At 39.5% G+C, this 16,325-nt stretch overlaps 2 protein-coding genes across 3 annotated transcripts in view; one reads left to right on the forward strand and one right to left on the reverse strand.

The window, feature by feature from the left end:
- The first annotated feature begins 2,086 nt into the window (after nucleotides 1-2,086).
- On the forward strand, nucleotides 2,087-4,514 carry LOC111238177 (zona pellucida sperm-binding protein 3 receptor-like). The gene is made up of 7 exons (XM_022767577.1): nucleotides 2,087-2,396; nucleotides 2,501-2,695; nucleotides 3,398-3,494; nucleotides 3,592-3,665; nucleotides 3,748-3,921; nucleotides 4,015-4,200; nucleotides 4,286-4,514. The coding sequence occupies exons 1-7, from the start codon at nucleotides 2,087-2,089 to the stop codon at nucleotides 4,306-4,308; spliced, it is 1,059 nt and encodes a 352-aa protein (XP_022623298.1). The 3' UTR covers nucleotides 4,309-4,514.
- Nucleotides 4,515-5,902: 1,388 nt separating this feature from the next.
- Nucleotides 5,903-16,325, reverse strand: part of scube3 (signal peptide, CUB domain and EGF like domain containing 3) — a 70,387-nt gene continuing 59,964 nt past the window's right edge. For both annotated transcript variants that reach the window (XM_022767593.1, XM_022767592.1), the window contains 13 exons: nucleotides 12,998-13,120; nucleotides 12,737-12,853; nucleotides 12,529-12,624; nucleotides 12,281-12,397; nucleotides 11,624-11,785; nucleotides 11,272-11,475; nucleotides 10,460-10,621; nucleotides 10,165-10,332; nucleotides 9,905-10,066; nucleotides 9,623-9,820; nucleotides 9,344-9,496; nucleotides 7,893-7,972; nucleotides 5,903-7,593 (listed from right to left, as the gene is read on the reverse strand). In XM_022767593.1, the coding sequence (XP_022623314.1) occupies nucleotides 7,441-7,593; nucleotides 7,893-7,972; nucleotides 9,344-9,496; nucleotides 9,623-9,820; nucleotides 9,905-10,066; nucleotides 10,165-10,332; nucleotides 10,460-10,621; nucleotides 11,272-11,475; nucleotides 11,624-11,785; nucleotides 12,281-12,397; nucleotides 12,529-12,624; nucleotides 12,737-12,853; nucleotides 12,998-13,120 (1,895 nt within the window). In that variant the 3' untranslated portion in view covers nucleotides 5,903-7,440. The remainder of the gene's footprint in view (nucleotides 7,594-7,892; nucleotides 7,973-9,343; nucleotides 9,497-9,622; nucleotides 9,821-9,904; nucleotides 10,067-10,164; nucleotides 10,333-10,459; nucleotides 10,622-11,271; nucleotides 11,476-11,623; nucleotides 11,786-12,280; nucleotides 12,398-12,528; nucleotides 12,625-12,736; nucleotides 12,854-12,997; nucleotides 13,121-16,325) is intronic.

The raw sequence follows: 16,325 nt of genomic DNA on the forward strand, positions 1-16,325 counted from the left end.
CTTTGTATGCCATACTATACTATGACATTATTATGCCTTCCTATATTATGTCGTTTTTTTTCCTTTTTATGCCATACTATACTATGTCGTTTTTTTTCCTTTTTATCATACTATACTATGACGTTTTTTCGCTTTGTATGCCATACTATACTATGTCGTTTTTTTTCCTTTTTATCATACTATACTATGACGTTTTTTCGCTTTGTATGCCATACTATACTATGTCGTTTTTTTTCCTTTTTATCATACTATACTATGACGTTTTTTCGCTTTGTATGCCATACTATACTATGTCGTTTTTTTTCCTTTTTATCATACTATACTATGACATTATTATACCTTCCTATATTATGGCGTTTTTTCCCTTTTTATGCTATAGTATACTATGTATTTTTTTTCCATTTTTAGGCCTTACTATACTTTGTTGTTTTTTTCTCTTTTTTTTTGCCATACTATACTATGGCGCTTTTTTTTTCCATTTTCATGCCTTACTATACTATGACGTTTTTTTCAATTTTTAGGCCTCACTTTGTTTTCATACCTTTATACACTGACGCTTTTTCATTTTTTATGCTTTATACTACGACTCATGACATGTCTTTGTTTCAAGAGTGATGTTACCATATGTCATCAGAAAGAGGATATATTATGATGTGTATATATATCCTCTGGATATATAGAAGATAGTTTTTAACATATGAAATACTCATAGCAAAATGCACCTCATTAAAACATTTTCATTAAGACAATCAAATACAAACATAATCTCTATTTTCTCATTAAATTTAAACATAGGCTACATGTGTATATTTATATTTACATGTAGAATAACATAATTACATGATTTTTCTGTCAGATATAAATTGGAACAATATCATTTGTCAATATTATTCCAATTTATATCTATGTCTAACAGGCTTCATATGCAATTTTTACATACACATTTTGCTTCATGTGTTACATTTGCTTATGGGCATTCCTGAATGTAAATTCAGATCTTGTATGTTAACTGACAGCAGTAAAAAGCCAATCTCTTTGGTAGGGATGTAACAACCCCACCACCCCTCTAATACAATGTTGCGACCAAACCTACGCCCTTGCCCTTAATCCATTTCAACATCTTTTCCATTATGCACATGAAGCTGTGAAAATGAATATTGAGTTGTTCAGCATGAAGTCATATGTATGTGTCAATTTGGATCTCACTGAAATATGCAAGTCCTTTTCTGGAATTCTGTGTCAGGTGTCCAGACCCCAACCTACTTTTTTGTAGCACATTTTTCTACAAGCAGGACTGAGTTTCAGATGTTCCCAGACCAACCCCAGCAGGGTTTTGCTCTGTACTGTAACATATCTATTTCAATATTTCACTGTGCTGTCTGACAGTGTGTTCAGTGTATTTACAAATTTTCAGAGGTGAGTGTTGGGTACTTTCCACTACTGTTGATGGCATACTAAATACATTTTTGTGCTGAACTTACACATTTTAGTGTTGAGTATTTAACAGCTGTAGTTACTAGTTCCATTTACATACATAGATTTAACTAACCAACAGTATATAAAATAGTTAAAATTTACTTTAGCTAAACCAGTTCATATATATACAGCACACAACACTTACAAACACAAGACATTACAGAATACACAAAATGATGAATAAATTAAGTCTACCTGAGCCATCATCAGTTTGTGGTTTTGTCCTTCAGTACAGCCTATGTAACCTTCTTATTTTAGGCTACTGTTTTAAAATTGTAACTGATAGAGGCACTAAGGTGTTTTTTCTTTTTTTACTACACTCATTCACTTTGCCCTGCTGAGCTCTGCATCGTCTGCCTGATGGGAACAGCTCATACTGAGAACAGAATATGGGATGGATTATAGAGGATTCTCTGTACCTGTTTACACACTGGTCAAAAGGATACATTTAGCTGATGACTTTTACTTAAGATTTTGAATGCAGGACTTTTACTTGCAATGCAGTATTTGTACATTGTTTTATTCCTACTTGTACTTAAGTAAAAGATCTATTCATTCTCCTCCACTAGCCATCAGACAGTGCCCATTATTATCTCAGAGGAAAAAAGTCATGTTAGTAAGTGAGCCTATCTTCTCATTAGAGGGAGAGACCACCTGCTCCAGCCCTCCAGTGGCCAACTCTGTCAAGAGTGGTGAAGTTTCTGTGTACCAAGTGGGAGACAATGTGACCGTCACCTGCAGTCAGGGTTTCCAACTGGATGGAGCTCAGCAGGTCACCTGTGGCCCTGATGGCCAGTGGCACCCTCAGCTCCCTCAGTGTCTGCCTTCACCCGAGGATAAAAGAGAACAGCCGCCCACCAAGGAACAGCCGTCCACAAAGGAACAGCCGTCCACCAAGGAACAGCCATCTAACAAAGAACGTAAGTTTATTTCTACTGAATAGCCAATTGTGTAGCATCTCAGTTTAGATACACAAATGTCTTTTTGCCATCTCCTTTCACCTAACTGACACATTCCTCTCCAGCAAGTGGATGTGATGTCCCTCAAACCACCAGCAACTCCAAAGCCACCCTTGCTGACAAGTACATCACACAGACATCTTTTGCTTCTGGTGAAAGAGTTTATTACATGTGTAATGTTGGCTACATTCGAGCTCGTGGCAGCAGATACCGCATGTGCAAGGATGGAGAGTGGACACGACTGTTCCTAAAATGTAGACGTAAGAATTTTTTCATATGCCTTACACAGTCGGACCTTTTGTGTAAAAGTGTTTTGTGTTTTTTATAAATTATTTTGTACATTACTGAACAGCTTATGAATTGTCATGTGCAGTATTGTGTAGAACTGCAGTAATATTGTTGTTCGTCAGAGAAGACTGATTCTCTCTGAAGGATGATTTTGCATCTTAAGCTTCTGTAAGTCTTCAATGCTACAGCATGCTTTTAGGTACTGCTTGTCTGCTGTTCTCCATGCAGCCACTGTTTTATCTTTTCATACTTCAGAAAAATAGACTCCAGGTCTGTATTAGGGCTTCATCTATCATCATGATGCTCTGGCTTTTATCTCAGACTTACATCACTTTTGCATGATAATGCAGTGCAGACCTTTCGCATTCAATTTATTAAATGGCTGTGGTGATGACAGCTTTATTTTCACAAAATTAAAAGTCAATAGGTAATCCAATGATAATCATAAATCAAGTAAGTTTCAAGTCTCGAACTTGCATATAATGGTGAATGAAAAGGAAACCAATGTGAAACTGAGGTATAAATGAAACCATTTAGTAACCCTGCCCCCCTTTTTAATCACTGCATTTGCACTTTATTGTATAATCTCCAACGCAGTGGACATGAATATAAAAACTATTTTTCCAAGTGCATAATGTCCTGTCAAATTAAAATTGTCTTTTCGTCCTCAAAAGCAAAGCCATGTGGGTCTGCAGGAGAGATTCTAAATGGCCAGTTTATATATTCTGGTGTCGTGTTTGGACACACTGCTACAGCTGTCTGCGATGAGGGGTAGGACAATGCTGCTTTCATACAAACTGTATATTTAACTTTTACATTCTTCTGTACTCTCACTCAAACTGATGCCTTCTATACATCCTGTCATCAGGTACAGTCTTGTAGGACGGGCAACCAGAAACTGCATGCCTGCTGGATGGGATGGACGTGTTCCTGTTTGTGAAGGTGCAGCCAACAAACAAAACATTTATCATTTTAAATTTCCTGATTCTCTTTAGCCATTTTAAAACTCTTGTATCTCTTCCAGTGATGGTGTGTGAAGAGCCTGAAGTGACAAATGCTGAGATGATAGGCATTCAAGAGACTTACACATACAAGGCTGTACTTCGCTATCGCTGTCGTGTGGGAACCCTTATTGGACAAATGGATATTTCGTGTACCAAGGATGGGACATGGAGTGCACCTCCTCCCAAATGCCAAGGTCCTAGATATTAGTGATGCAGCAATCCTGATATATTTACTTTTTACTTTCTTGTCATGAACAGAATAAAAATGTAGTTCCTTCTTCTCGTAGAAATGACATGTCCACCTCCAAATGTGCCTAGCGCCTTCTGGATGGGAGCGTACAATGACCGCTATCAATATAGGGATACTATATCAATTGCATGTAAGCCAGGCTACACCATGATTGGCCCGAGCATCATTACCTGCGAGAATGATGGCCGATGGTCCCCTAGCCTCCCCAAATGTAGACGCACACGTAAGTAAACAACTTGTTGTACATGAAGCACTTGGTATACCACACTATAAAATTTTATCATGCCTATTTTTTTCTTTCCTTTTAGTACAACAGCACTGGAGGAGCTAATGAGCTACAACCTGCTTAAACCATTCAACAGCAGCCAGTGGATGATGATGATAAAGATGATCTCTTAAGCTAACATAATCTACCCTCTAAAAGAAATGCTTCTTTTAAAAGCCACCTTTTCAATAATGCACTAATCATAATATATTATTTGCTGATGAAACTTGTATGAACTTATTATACAGACATTAAAATTAGTTTGAAATGAAGCTGAAGTACAGTATGTTTATTTCGGTAAGCGTTTTGGGCAGTAACAAGTACAAACTTGTTTCATTCACCTCTGTACAGTTGTTTTTTTTTTTTTTTTGTTTTTTTTTTCTTTTTACAGTTGATAATGTTACTGTATGTGTATCATCTCTATAGACTAAACGGTGAGTGAACATTTCATGAACAAACAAGCTACAAGAAAATAAGAACACCAATTCCATTCATTTAAAAAGACAATACAAAATCCAGACATTTCTTTACATGAGCAATAACAATTCAAGTGCAAATATCATTATCAACTCTATGATACATCATAGCAAACTCTCGTTAAAAGGCAACAATAAAAAAACAAACAAAAATTTATCAGGTTGCAGGAAAGAAGCTGTTTTTTGTTTTTGTTTTTTTTTTTTTTTTTCGGGGTGGGGGTTGGGGAATGAGGGCATGTGGGCCGAGTGAGCACACTGGGATGCTGCGTGATGGCGTCTACATAGATATAATGTAAATAATCTGACTGTTTGCATTAAGTGAGATGTGTAGAGAGGAATTTTAATCTGACATGATTTCTTCATGGCATGGCCCAGCATTTCCCTCAACTTTGACTGTGGTCAAATTCCCTTTGTGTCATCCTAAAGCTCAGGTACTGGCTGGTACATGATATGAGCTGTACCATCCCACTTCTTAAAAAAAATTATTTACATGAGTGGGGACAAAACATCCTTCCTGATATATAATCATTAGACATCAGAGTAAGCATCAACTTGATTTAATTTCTTTAGAGGGTTAAGGGGAGGGGGTTATCATTGTCACTTGCCCACTGACCATGTAGTGATCTGTACTGATTCAACTGCAGTGGTGGTGATAATGACTTTAAAGGAATAGTCCTGACATTTTGGGAAATTTGCTTATTCACTTTCTGGAGGTTACTGCGCCTGGTCTAGTTATAGTTGTAAATCTCCCCCACAAACCACAACTTCTTGTTTTTACCCTCTGACTTTTGTACCATTTTAAACAAACAAGACGATGTGTTTATCAGTGAGCTTTAGAGGTGAGTTGGGCAGGTTTCGTTAAGCTTTTTGACAGAGCCAGACTAGCTGTTTCCACTCTTTAGGCTAAGCTAAGATAACCAGCTGCTGGCTATAGCTTTATATTTATTGTACAGTCGAGAATGGTATCAATCTTCTCATCTAAGTCTGGACAAAGAAGTAAACAAGTGTTTTCCAAAATGTCAAACTATTCTACTTTTAAACTATTTTACAGATCCTTACATGAAGAAAAGTTAGATTTTTACTAAACATAAATTATTTTACCCTGTTTTGGTCACTGTTTTGAAATCACTTTTTTTTTCTTTTTACACACCAAATACAAATTTTTTACACATAACAGACTTAAATTTTTTTTTTTTTTTTTGGGGGGATTGGAGTTACATGTTTAAACCTAACATCTTCTGCCCATAGTGACTGATAAATATTTCATACAATGAGTCTCAAAAAGACTGCAGCCCAAAACACATTTCACAACCTTTATGTGGGCATAACCAAGATTAGGGTGTGTTATCTTCATTCATTGCACTTCATACTAAAAAGGTAGGATGATGGGTTCTAAATGTAGTGCACAAAATGCCTTGACCCGCCCCTTTTTGGGCGGTCTTTGGAAGAGCTGTCTTCATTGGGACAGAACAAAATGTTTGTGGGGTGTTTGGAGGGGGCACTGGGTGTCTTTGGATTTGAGACAGGTGGAACAACAAGGGCAGAAAGTGATTTTGGGGGGCCTGCGTTTAAAGAAAAAAAAAAAGAAAAAAAAAATAGGATTAAAGAATTCAACCCTCGTCTAATTTATTTTCATTATTTACAAGATTGAAATAAAAACACAATAAAACTGGTAGTCCACAGACAGGCAATGTGAGATTATCAATTTACTGTGTGTGAGAACTAAAGTATTTCAGATTCTGAGCTTTCTTTTGTTTTAAACGTATAGACTATTAATGTGTAGAGTACATCAGAAAGACAGTGAGATTGAAGAATTAAAGTGACCTTTTTAAAAGAAGCAGCAAACATAATGTCCCTCAAAGACATTCTCTCTCTCTCACCGAGACATGTTCCACTAGACATCACATTCTCATTTCTGTGGCTCTTACAAATGTTAGTTTGTTATTCATCTCCCAAATGTTCACTGTGTTCCTGGATTGATAAACCACCTTTTTGTATTTGCTTCAAGTTGGCTTCAAAAAGCAACAGAAATTATCTCAAGGTTGGAAAATACCGGTACAGTCTAGACAGACGGACCAAAACACAGATTAACTGTTTTAACAGTAAAACTCTTGGAAATCGCTCTAAGAGCTCAAATATAGTAAGGCTATAAATGACCTGGAACGCAGCTGCGACATGAATTTAACAACTGCTCCTCCTCGAGGACAGCACACAGACACGGAAGATGGAACCAGGGTTACACAACACTTACACAACACTTACAGTCATACTTAATGGTAGGAGCTGGAGCTGGAACTCATTTACGCAAACACAATAACTATCAAGCTCAAACTGCGCACACAAAACGCCACTCCTGTCTGAAATGGGCGTTTCTATTGTTTTGTCTTTTTTTGTTTGTGTGGTTTCGTTGCACAACACAATAGAAACCAAACCCACTCATATACTCTATATCCCACTAAATGATTGAGCTCGGGACTGCAGACCTGTGTTGAATGGAAACTGACAAAATAAAACCTAAAACACAAATAATGTTCAGTATTTTTCAGGTCTGCATAGTGTTTATTGTCAAAGCCTATGGAAAATAAGAGGGTAAACATGGTGGTATGTTTTGTGTTTTTTTTGTTTTTTTTTTAAGCCCTGTGGGAGTTGCGGGATGTGGCCTGGAAGGTGGAGGGGGATGTCGGGGGCTCGCGATCCGGTGCGTCAGCAACTGTGTGACCTTTTACTTGTATGGTCGCAGAAAAGCTGAGACTTTGCTGCTTATGAGACGTATGAAGGAGCGAGGCAGCATCTCGTTGGACTCCCGAGTGGTGTACTTAAAGTAGTTGTTAGGGTGAGCCAGCACATCAAAAAGAGTCTTAATCAGTTTTTTATCCTGTTGGGAAGAAAAAAACCATGTGTCAATGGAATCACATATTTTAGTTAACAATTGTCTGAATTACATTTGAAGCTATTACCCAATAAATTACACACCTACTATATGACGACAGTAACAAACCTTTTCAATATCAATGTGCCATCTGACTCATAGAAATACTAATATGTTAGTAACAGCTTTGTTAAGCCCAACAATACCTTTTCATCTACAGCTTATTGCTTAACTGAGTCACCTCTTTGCTGTAACAACAATAAGTAAAGACTGAACTAAACACAGTAAGAAGTAAGAGTGCCAACCTTGAGGATTTCTTGATGGTTTTCTGAGGCGTACAGTCTTCCATCTCGCACTATGTCCTCTACGAGCTGTTCGTAGTCCTCTGAATTCATAAACGCACGATACAACACAGGAAACACAATTACTAGTCACCTAATGACCTGCTGAAAAACACGTCATGCATATCAACAGCAATATGGTGAAATAATAAAATACACAGGTGTGGCCAAAACAAACAAATAGAACGGAAACTCCCATTGACTCAGTTACCTGTCACCATTTCAGGAAAGGTAAGATGCTTTCCCAATGTTGTGAGTCGAGCTAAACTGATATTAGCTTGTTGTAGACATAGTGGTATCAATGTACATGTCTGCCGAGAAGTAACAAGAAACTGCAGTAATTCCAAAGATACTGTATGTTTGAGATTATTTAGAGACAGGGTCACTGTTACATAGATTGTGCTGACAGGTTGTTTTTTTCAATAGATGATATTGCCTGTTTTAAACTCTCAAATATTAATATCAGCTATATAACATACAGAACTTCAAACAAAATTCTCTTCTCCTCCACTGTGTTGGGGTGGAGGCAGAAATCTCTGAGATGAATACTTCAAATCCTGGGCAAATAAAACCAAAAAGTATCTACATGACTGGCCTCTGTCTCACTCAAAGAAAGTGACATTTTCTGATTTTGTTTGTTTACTTTTTTTGTGGTCTGACCCTAAACAATGTAACTTTGCAGCCGCTGTGGCTTATCATAAATGATAATTACAGCATAATGACACATTGAATTTCAATTTATTTCTTGTTATCTGGAGTCAGTTGCTACATTTTTGGTTGTAAAACATGAATTCATGACCTTGGAAACTGTATTTTCAAAAACTCAATGTCCACTTACTTACCTTTTCTGGAGCTTATAACCACATTTCACAGTCTTCCTCAGTAGATGCACAGAGTTTGCTTAAATGAGCTTCTTCCAGCGGTTTTAACTGCTCCACAATGAGATGTGATTGAAAGCTCTGGAAAAAGCTTGTAAGTGGACCTTTAGTTAAGATATTTGAGTAAAAAGTACTTGAAAAGAAGCCATTGAAATCTAGTGTGTGTCAAATGATAAGATGCTATGTGATGTAAACAGCACAGGTGGAGTAAAATGAGTCAGTGATGTCAGTTGCACAGCAGTATCTAAAGTTTGCTATCATTAACCTATTGACAATCATAAGCTATTGGTTATACCTGACAAAGTAAGGCTGCAGTGGTAAAACCCCTGAGAGTGCTGAACTGAGAAAGTGTGTGTTTTTTTGCTTATGATTTCAACTGTTCAGGAAGATTGGGTTGTTGTTTGAAAATTACATAGTCACACTTTAAGGTGATTATAAACTGAGTCACAGAGTTTCTCAGTTTGCAAAATCTGATTTTATAAACACTGCAGTTCATAGTAAAAACTAGCTGGTGTAATAAATGAGCATGTCACATACCATCATAAGTAACGTAGGGGATCTGAAAGCCCCTGGCGCTGTTGGCCTCATTGGACTTGAAGTTGATCCAGAGACGTCTGGAGCGAGCTGTGAAGGCGATAGGCCGCTCGTACGTCTGACATGTCTCATAGGTGGTGATGGATGTGGCTGACCCTTGGAAGAACACAGAGAGGACAACAATGACTAAGCAGGTTTTTGGAACTGTTCTTTTTATGGTGCAATTACATATGTAAACAATAAAATTCCACTAAAGCAAGAACAGGAAAGAGAGGCACTCACAGTTCTTCCTCATAACTAACACATCTCCACACTCATCCTCTGATGGCAGGAAAATCTCCGGCACCACGATTAGGATCTTGCGCTTGCTGGGTGGGTTGATGTTCCAAATACACTCCACATTAGCGGGGTAATTACCGGGATAGTTAGGTGACTCAATATAACCCATGAACTCACCCATCTCTCCACCACATTGCCTATCTAGACATACACAAACAAAACTAATTAGATTCCCGCTCATGTTTAAAAAATCTGACACAAAACAAAAGTCACTTTCAGACTCACTCTTGCACTGAGAGACGCTTGTGGCGCCATCAAAATCAGTGGTGGTGTTCCCAGGGCAGGAAATACAGTAGTTCTGTCTAAACTCAGTCTGATAGGTCCCCACGGGGCAGCGGATACACCGGTGTACTGTAGTGTTGTAGTAATGACCTGGAGAACACTGAACTACAGGATAAAATCAAAGAAACATGTTAGTAGTGGGCAAGACTTTACAGATTATTCAAGTATATTTTCCTGCCTGTACAAAAAGAGTAAAAGCTGACCTTTGACTTCACAGTCATGGAAGGAGCTGGCACCCTCCCGCTTGGTGCTCAGTCCTCCCCCACAGGGGAAGCACAGGGTCCGTCCCAAATCTGGCTGGTATGTGCCCTGAGAGCATGGCTGACAAGGTTTGAACCCATCGCTGGAGAAGGACCCTGTTGGACACTGGCCTGGATTTGATTTGAAGAACACAGAGAGCAGCTTTACTAAAGACAGCAGCTCTCCACTGGACCAGAAATACATACATACATATACATACATATTTAATATTGTCTCTGGGACTTTAAATTAGGCTACCTGCGCAGGAGGAGATGTTTCGTGCCCCGACCGGCCCGTGGCCATCACTGCCAGGGCAGAGGTCACAGGCCAGCTGCCCCTCCTTCTCCTGGAAAGTGCCTGGGGGGCACTGGACACAGCGCTCCTGCTCACCATGGTAGTAAGACCCTGGCAAGCATCTGACTGAGAGAATATCCACAATGGCTCCAGTCAGAGATGACACACATAACTTAAGTTTAAAAAAAAACAAAAAAGCATGCAAACCTTGAACTCTGTTTAGATTTTTTAGTTTTCTGGTTGATACAGCACAGGTGACCCAGTAAACCTGGATGTACTGTACTCTCAGTGGCCACTTTACTAGATAAACCTGTACAACATCTTCATGAAGATCAAAATGTTCAGTCTTTGTTGGAAACGTGTAAAACCAGTTATATGTTTATTATTGAGGTAATAGTTAAAAGTGGTGTTGTACTTGACTACATTTCATTGAGAGGTGTTTAAAATGTGCAACGGACTATGACCTCACTGCCAAAACAGACTGTGTAATTGAATTAATACCGCTAAGACAATGTCCATAAAAGCCAAACATGTTTGGCATAAAACTAGATTTATTTATTTAACTAGTCTTAGACTCTACAGGTGTACTTGATAAAGTGGACACTGACTATACACCTTACTTCACATGACCCTGTATTGCAGATTATAACAGTGTGTGGTTTAATATAAGGTTAGATTCTCAGTCTGCCATTGCTAATTCTCAAATCCAATATATTTGCACATCAGAAAAAAAAAACAGCTCATCTGACTCTCCTGGTCCCGCTCTCTGCTCTTACCACATCGGCCACTTTCCCTCTCCCAGCCTGGCCCGCAGTTCTCCTGACTGGGAGCAGCCTGGGGAAGTTTTTGTGCCACCTCGTATTCCAAACCAGCGACTCGGATCAGGAAGCGCTCCTGGTTGATGGACTTCTTCAGAGCCTTGATGTAGGTCTTAACCTGCTTCTCCATGCGCTGTCTCAGGCAGCTCAGATTGCAACTGCCTGGTTATGGGTAAATAAATAAAAACAATACTTAGAAAATAATTATGGCCTTGACTGAGATTGGAATCTATTGCACAATGAAACAATCACGAGGTCGACACAGGTAGTAATTGTTTGGAAAGTTTTTGCTCCAGATAAAACGACTGACCTGTAGTGTCTCCAGGTTTGACCTCAGCTTCCAGCTCCAAAGTAATGCGGGTTACCTCTTTGTTAGAAGGGTTGCGAGCACGTCGCCCTTTAGCTTTCTTGGAGGAGTCACATTTGAGGTTGACAAATGTTACAAGGCAGTTGCTGCAGGGCTGCCCCCCTCCTGTAGACACATGATATTACATAGTCTGAGGCAATACTGTGTAAGAAAAATCTGTGTATAGGTGAAAAAAATTAAAAAATGTTCTTTAAAGTTTGAGAGTTAGTCTATAATTTCTTGGAGGGTATGGCTCAAGGGTGACAGACAGATCATTAGTTGCCATATTAGGGCTGCAACTAATGATTGTTTTCATTATTGATTCATCTGATTATTTTCATCACTGAAAAACTAATTGTCTTGTCTATAAAATGTCAGGAAATTTGTGAAAAATTCTCATTAATAATCAGTTACGTACAGTATCTACATCACAAAGAGCAAATCCTAACATTTGAGCAGCTGCATGAACATTAGAAACAGTTAATCCACTATCAAAAAAGCTGTCGTCACTAAACTTATTAATCAACTGTTTCAGCTCTCAATCATATATCCCTTTCAATTTGCATAAAAAAGATCATATGTATTCCACAGCACACACAGATAGCGCAGATAGCAACTGACCTGGTCCTAGTGTCCGTCCCCTGTCCTCCGTCCTGCCTGTCAGTTTAGGGTGCAGGTGACATTTGGCGTTTTTAATCTTGAACGAAGCCGTCTGCTTCACTGGAGGGGCCAAAGTCTCTACAGACAAACACAGCAATAGTGGGTAGGGGCACACTGACACATCGCAACAGCAATAACAGCAGATACTGTAGTTCTGTAGTCATTGCATCACTGAAAAGTGTTTTTTAAGAATCTGGAGGGCAGCGAACCTATGCAGCTCTGACTGCTGCTGGAGTTGAGCCTGGCAGGAGACTTTCCTCTGAGGATGGGGATGCCACAACTGACCGAGTAGCTGTTGTCAGACTCTGCAAAAAGGTCAAACACAAACCAAATAAGTTTGTAAAATGTTTCTCACTTTCAGTTTAAGGGACAATCGTGTTGTATTTTATGACTACACTCTTATTGGGAGGGACATACCTGCCAGATAGTGAGCTTTAGAGGCACAGGTAAGAGAGCAGCTCTCTTTCTTCCCCGTCTTGCTACAGGTCAGAGTGGCTTTTGGTGCGACCAGTCCCGGAGGACATTTCACAAGCTCTGAGAGAAAAAAAAAAAGCACTGAATCACACAGTGTTGTCAAAGAAAGCTGACAGAGAGGCAGAGACAGACACTGTTAAGAGATTTATGTGTTTTGAGTGTGACTCAGTGTGTCGGCCACAGGGGGGCAGTGCTGCTACATACCAATACAGTCTTTCCTGTTCCAGTGCAGCTTGAACCCTGGTGGACAGGTACACTCGTAGCTGCCCAGGGAGTTGATGCAGCCATATTTACAGCCCCCACGATTTATACTGCATTCATCAATATCTGTGAAAGTATATGTTCACACATAGACATTTAGTGTACATGCATAAAATGATTAGTCACACACAATGAATCTAAAATATGAGACAAAGATGACGTCAGAAACTCTGGGAAACGCTGTGTCCAAAACAATCTGGAGTTCATTTTGTTGAATAACGTAAAAGAAAAACAGACTGATTGAGAAAGAGCACAGCTGTGAATGAGGAGTTCCTGTGAGGTCAGTTCAATTCATCCTGTCAGAGAGTCACATTCTGGGAAGATTAATGTGTTTGCATGTAAACAGAAGTGATTCCTCATTTTGATGTCGCCACATTCAATTTCATGGTCAAAACTTCTCTGCTCTTCGGTGAGGAAGACTTGTGGTAAGCAATAAATTATAATCACCTTTTCAAACACATGCTGAGCTCAAACCGCTAAAAGCATCCGGGATCCAGATGCGGGCTTGCTGACATTGACGCCAGACACAAAATTAGTTTAGTGAGTAGGGCTGAGGATGCGCCAGGCCGCGGACAAGTGGCGGAGACACCGGGGACGAGGCAGAGATAATGACAGTGATTGATGATCTGGCCTGCTGATATGAAATGCTCTTCCTTGTCTCATTCAATTATTCACCCTGAATAAAAACAGTCTGTGCGCTTCTGCACTCCCAGTAGAAGATGATGACTTCATCAACAGCGCTCTGCCGATGACTAGCCGGAGCTGCTTGGAAATGTTGTGAGAGGCGCGCTGCTTATCTTCTGCATCAAAGCACACAATTTAAAGGACAAAGAACTCTAATGAATATCTGATGGAAGCGGAGCTCATCTGCCAGCAACTGTTGTTTTAACTTCTTTGTTCCTCCCATTGCCAAGTAGATGTATTCTGACCTTTCTCCTGGTCTCTTTGGTCTTTTTCTTTTTCTCTGCTCTTACAGAACAGAGCAGAGAAGAGCCAAGAAAGAAACGGAGACAGCAAAAAAAAAAAGACAATTTGACATTTAGACTCAACAATTTCTTTGTGTCATGGAGAGGAATTTCAGGGTGGGTGGGTTAGTTCTTGGAAATGTTGCCTTCCTTAAATTTTGATCAACTTTGTGTGCTGACTCATTAACATCAGCAACTTCCAGTCAAAACAACATCGTAATGTGACATTTAAAGTGGAATTTCTTCTCCTGTATTTTATTATTTCAATTAACTTTAACTGTTAGCATATCAACTTAAACTCTGTTGTGTCTGACTTCTGTCTTTCTCTTCCATCTATGTACACAAACATTTGTCAGGACCAAAAGAAAACAATTCTGTTGAGGTCACTGCTGGCTGGATCAAGTGACGTAAATTCAAAAACACTTACAAAGTATTTAGTCACAACTGCTCCGAGTCTATTTTCTTACCAGATAAGCAAAAAATGTGCAGATTGTTTTGTTAGCTGAGAGGGAGAATGGCTGGATATACTCTCACTTGGGAGGAATGTTGACAGGCCTCGGCACAATGCTTGACAGCAGGTCACTGACCTAATTGGGTTTGTTTAGGGTGAGTCTATTGTTAAACACTGAACACAGCTTTCTGGCTTGTTTGACAGCTATATTTCGGCTGATAAACCACACAGAGAACAACGCAACCTTGGTTATGGCCAGGAGTGAAGAAAGTGCAACAGGGTGCGCCATTAATCTCTAGGGTTATCTAACATTTCCGACAGCGCCGATGAAAAGCCTGGGGAAATCATTCATCACCAGCTTTCTCAACAATGGTATAGAGAATCATTTACGCCTGACCATCTTCTCCTCCCAGCAGCTCAGTGTGGTGGCCTGATCACAGTCCATCATGTGAGTAAAAGCCTCACAAATCCAATTCTGGTGCTTTCATTCCCTGAACTGACAACTAATACAGCTGCCTAGTGTGGAATGGATCCTATGACCCTACAAGCCTTTTTTTTTTTAAAGGCAGTCTTACCTTTATTAGATTGCTACAGTAATGATACAGACAGGAAACATCCTGTACATCTACACTTTACCGCTGTCTAGTCTCACCAACATTCCTAATTCTACATTCTGTTGCAACATTTCTGATCAGTAGACCTGTCAAACTACAGACCAGAAAAAAAAGAAAAAAAAAACATAGAACAAATCACTGCACAGCTATGTATTTCAAGTGCATAGACTGTCTCTCTCTGTCTCTCCCACAACTACTGTGAGGCCCTGAGGTGCTGGAGACAGCAGCAGATTCTAACTGGTGATACACACTCCATCAAAGGGCCGCCGCAACATCCTGATGTGCTCTGGCGGGCCTCTTGCTGCCTGCCAGGCACATCTGACGCGCCCCCACACATCTCCTCCCGACACCAAAGGCTGTTTCTGATATTTGTTCTGGGCCAGAGTACAGTAGGTACCTGCTAATGTTTGATGGACATGGCCATACTCCACCTTGAAGGGCCTTAGCTGTGGTTTTTCATGTTTTAGTCCATTAACTACGGCACAAAGCGTCTACACTTTACATTTCTGCCAACTGTAGAGTAAGTTTTCAGACTGATTTCCTGCCTTCCAGGCAGCCACCTGTTTCAGCTCATTTCAGTGCATTTGAAAATCCACTTTCAGAGACTTAAAACTGGCTTGAGATGTGTAATCCATCAGAGTGAGCATTAAGTTACATTTAGCTTTTGTCCAAGAATGCAGATGCATGCAGGTACTCCTCCATGATGATGACAACTGACAACAACACTGACCGATAAAGGCAAGTCTATGATGTCAAAATTAAAATAGCTTTCAAAAGAATTGCTTAATACTCACTTTAATACTACTACTACAACCACTACTACTACTACCACTACTACCACTACTACTACTACTACTAATAATAATAATAATAATAATGATAATAATAATAATAATAATGGGCACATCAGTGTTTTGAGCTAAATGCTAATGTCAGCAGACTAACATGTTCAAAATGACAATTGTAACATCCTGATGTTTCGCAGGTGTAATGTTTACCACACTCAACATCTTAATTCAGTATGTTAGCATGCAAACATTTGCCAATCAGCACTAAACACAGCTGAGGCTGATGGGAATGTTTTGCAGGTATTTGGACATAAACCAAAGGACTGGAGAAATTGACCTGCTGATGGTGTGAGAGGAAAAAGTAAAGGGAACACCAAAATTATTACAATTCATCCTGAGGGGGTAAAAAGTTTTGTAATAATAGGTATGGTAAATGTCTCAACAGTGGCTGAG

This window comes from Seriola dumerili, unplaced genomic scaffold (assembly GCF_002260705.1).
Source record: "Seriola dumerili isolate Sdu_G_001 unplaced genomic scaffold, Sdu_1.0 BDQW01001222.1, whole genome shotgun sequence".
Lineage (NCBI taxonomy): Eukaryota > Metazoa > Chordata > Actinopteri > Carangiformes > Carangidae > Seriola > Seriola dumerili.

Excerpts from the sequence above, each read along its gene's own strand:
- LOC111238177 (XM_022767577.1), top strand. The coding sequence starts at position 2,087 with ATGTTAGTAAGTGAGCCTATCTTCTCATTAGAGGGAGAGACCACCTGC. Across the intron at positions 3,922-4,014 it reads ACCTCCTCCCAAATGCCAAG|AAATGACATGTCCACCTCCA; the intron begins GTCCTAGATATT and ends TTCTTCTCGTAG. Across the intron at positions 4,201-4,285 it reads CCCCAAATGTAGACGCACAC|TACAACAGCACTGGAGGAGC; the intron begins GTAAGTAAACAA and ends CTTTCCTTTTAG.